The sequence below is a fragment of the Acanthopagrus latus genome, chromosome 9 (genome assembly GCF_904848185.1).
Source record: "Acanthopagrus latus isolate v.2019 chromosome 9, fAcaLat1.1, whole genome shotgun sequence".
NCBI lineage: Eukaryota > Metazoa > Chordata > Actinopteri > Spariformes > Sparidae > Acanthopagrus > Acanthopagrus latus.
Window position 1 is genome coordinate 16,377,184 of NC_051047.1, and position 3,467 is coordinate 16,380,650.

At 42.9% G+C, this 3,467-nt stretch overlaps 1 protein-coding gene across 2 annotated transcripts; it reads right to left on the bottom strand.

Annotated features, from left to right (window-relative positions):
* On the bottom strand, positions 1 to 3,467 carry dap1b (death associated protein 1b). 2 transcript variants are annotated; one of them, XM_037110962.1, is made up of 4 exons: positions 3,282 to 3,467; positions 1,107 to 1,203; positions 715 to 778; positions 1 to 562 (listed from the first exon to the last, which is right to left on the bottom strand). In XM_037110962.1, the coding sequence occupies exons 1-4, from the start codon at positions 3,349 to 3,351 to the stop codon at positions 446 to 448; spliced, it is 348 nt and encodes a 115-aa protein (XP_036966857.1). In that variant the 5' UTR covers positions 3,352 to 3,467; the 3' UTR covers positions 1 to 445. The 2 variants fall into 2 exon arrangements, with proteins under 2 accessions (XP_036966857.1, XP_036966856.1); XM_037110961.1 differs by having other exon boundaries at positions 715 to 781; positions 3,282 to 3,459.

Sequence of the window (3,467 nt, forward strand, 5' to 3'; positions counted from 1 at the left end):
TTCCATGCAAACTTTTTTTTGTTTTTATTATTAAATCTAGGAAGTGCCAAGCGATACATAGTAAAGATTCACTGGAGAAAACTTCAAAAAAAAACAAACAAAAAACTTCCCTTTACGAACCCCCAACCGTCACGTTACACATACCCAACACCATCTGTTTCCCCATCAGCTGGTAAACAACTACAGCATTTCTCTGACAACACCAAGAAAGGCACGTTAAATGCTGGTTTATAGAATTCTCACAGATAAGCACAGCCTGAAAAAAAAAAAAAAAAAAAGCCAATTTTTTCCTCTCAACTAAATACAGAGCTAGATGAAAACTCTTTCCATCAAACACTTGACGGTACCCTCATGTGTCTAACTCTTCATGTTCTGTCGTTCACAGCTGACTTGACATGGTCCTTCCCCCCCTCAAAAAAAACAAAAAAACAAAAACATGTCCCGCTCAAAACTTCCTCGGCTGCTGGATGAAGAAGGTCCGGGTCAAGTGGGGCTTCTCCACCGCCGGTCGCACCTTGCTGTGCCTCACGCTCACCGGCGTCTCCGGGAAGTCGTGGCTCAGCTGCAAAAACACAGGAGTTTGTTACCCACACGGCCCGAGAGGCACTGTGACAAATCCACTTTGCTCAGGAGGAGTGAACTTGACAAAAGCCAGAATGTTGTTTTTTGTTTGTTTGTTTTGTTTTTATTTTAAAAAGGGATGTTTTTGTTTACCTTGTCGAGGGTTCCTGCCAGGAGAATGCTGACTTGTTGCATCCTGTTGGAGGTGGAGACAGACCTGCTGCAAACGCGTCAAAAAAGAGGAAATATCAGAAGTCTACTTGGTTGAAAATGATGCTGGATATTTTGAAAATATTATTGAAACTAAAGCTGCAATGACTCATGGATTAGTTGCCAACTATCATGACAATTATTCAGTGGTTACACAGAAAAAGAGGCAAAATTCTCTGATCCCAATTTCTTAATTAGGGAAGTGTTCTTCTCCTTGGGCTTAGGAAACGGTGATCATCATTTTATTGTTCAAAACAACTTAAATTCGATGGAGATGACCGCTAGTTGCAGCCCCAGCTTCTTGTGTGTTGTTGCTGCACACTGTGTCGTCCCACCTCATCTTATCAGACCTCTTGGTCTCCTTCTCTGGGGTCCCATGGGTGGCACTCTCCTCCAAGCCCTTCTTGGCGACCCGTTTGCCTCCAGCCTTCACTGTTGACCCAGAGGAGAGAGAGGTTATCTGTACTGCAGTAGTGTGCTGTATGCACCTGTGTTTGGCAGGGATCCAAACCCCTCTGTGTAAAAGCAACACTCAGCCTATAATCCACAGCAATGGGAAATACCATAAAGATGGTCAAATATGGTGGAGCCTTACTGATGTGATCTGATTGGCTGACCGATACTGGTGTTGGAGATTATGTTGTCCGATATGAGAAGTCTGATTGTAGAGATTATAACGTAGATAAAAGATGCATAGGACCATTAATAATTCTTTATAAAATATAGTTGAAGTAAAATATCTTCAGCCAGAGTGTTTGATGGCCACATCTGAGGGAACATGTGCATGATCACGTTCCTTTTTAGTTCCCAATATCTGCAACAACCCCCCTCAGAAATCAAGCTGAGTCCGAGTTAAGCGAGTGGCCTACATTTTAAACAGTTTCCAACCTGTGGGAGTCAGAGGGAAATCTGAGGGGTCACATCGGGATCACAGCTCTAAGAAAACATCTCTGTAGCACAAAAAATAATATAAAAATGTTTTTTAAATTGTCATGTCATTGTCCGTAACCGCTTATCCCTTTCCATGGGGTCACGGGGTGTTGCTGCTGGAGCCAATCCCAGCCTCTTCTCAGGGCGAGGGCAGGGTACTCCCTGGACAAGTCGCCAGCTCATCGCAGGGCCCTCACTGATGAGCAGTGTGGGGTTCAGTATCTTGCTGTTTAATTTTTTTTTTTTTTAAATTAAAAATATATTAAAAAAAAAACAAAAAACAAACACTTTGTGACCCCCTCTTCAGGCTTCTACAAAATTATTAACATGAAAATGTTAACCACGCGTCTTTGACATGTTCAAGAACGTAGGAATTTTGGAAAATCAATATTTAGGATGCGAGCTCAGTTGTGCAACCCGGCCCTGCAATGGCGGCGTACAGGACCCAGGGGTGACTGATATTAACATGACTAACCAACCAAATATATATATAAAAAAAAAAAAATAACTGCAAATATTTCCTTAAAGGATCAACTTAAAGGGCTGTACACAGCCTGTGGCTCTCTAACTGCTGACAGCACGGCCCTCTCAGAAGCAGTCAACATGCACAAGCACCCACATGCCCAACCACCTGACCGCCTCAGCTTATAGTGAGGCTGTTTTTCTCACGGAGTTGGCATTTCCCCCCCCCCCCCCCCCACTTTCTTTAGCGTAAATTAATACTTGACATCAAAAATGGTATACATGCTGTTCTGGTTCTTTTTGTACATTTGTTTTGAATGTCTGTTATTAAAAGATCCTTTTTACAAATGTACTTTCTGGAGAAATCATGTCCCTGCTTGAGCCATGGCCTGAGATGTGGGGGGTCACATAAGACTTGGGAAGTCATAACAGTGTGAAAATGGAAGCACATTCTGGCAACTTCCCCGTGCATGAAAGAGTGCAATCTTCACTTTTGTTCACAAAATAGAAAAAAAAAAAAAGAAAAACAAAAGCTGCAACCAAATACTATGTTTTGTGCACTACAAAAATGAGCCCGAGTTGATCCTGACTGGATATTCATTTTTGGATGAAATTATCCTTTAAAGCATTTCGGTAAACTTACGAAAAGTAAGCAGATCTCTTCTTGAAAAACAAACAAACAAAAAAAGCAGCTGAGTTTCTCTGAATCAATAATAAGACAAAAGGAGGAGGGGGTATCGGATGCGTTACAGTGAGGATCCAGCCAGTGGGAACACTGTGTGACTTCGAGCACTGGGGCCTGCTGGGAAGCAAAGAAAAAAAAAAAAAAGAAAAAACACAACACAAAAGCATGTGGGAGGAAATCACGGCTGCAGACGCTCACAGTGATGCAACCCTCACACAAAATCTAGTAAACTGGGCATTTCCCTCGACACGAGCAGCGTGTGCATCACAACAGGGTTTGAAAAAAGAAAAAAAAAACGACGTGAGGTGCAGAGGAGTGTCGGTGTGCACGGAGCTGTATCTGGGTCGATCTGTGGAAAACAACACGGCTTTGGCTTCGTGTAGTCAAAACACACACAAAATGACTCGAGTAGAAGCGTGCGAGCGGGTTTTACCTGCTGGAGGGTGTCCAGCCTTCAGCAGAGGACTCTCCTTCGGCCCGGACTTGGACAGCTGCTGCACCATTTCTTTTGAAAAGTTTTTTTTTCCGCAGATAACAGACAAAAATAGCACCAAAGTCTCTTCTCTCTCTTTCTCTCGACGCCCACTTTGTTGTTTTTATACTCAAAGCGAGGAGGTGA

Excerpts from the sequence above, each read along its gene's own strand:
- dap1b (XM_037110961.1), bottom strand. The coding sequence starts at position 3,351 with ATGGTGCAGCAGCTGTCCAAGTCCGGGCCGAAGGAGAGTCCTCTGCTG. Across the intron at positions 1,204-3,281 it reads GGCTGGACACCCTCCAGCAG|TGAAGGCTGGAGGCAAACGG; the intron begins GTAAAACCCGCT and ends CTGGGTCAACAG. Across the intron at positions 563-714 it reads TGGCAGGAACCCTCGACAAG|CTGAGCCACGACTTCCCGGA; the intron begins GTAAACAAAAAC and ends GTGTTTTTGCAG.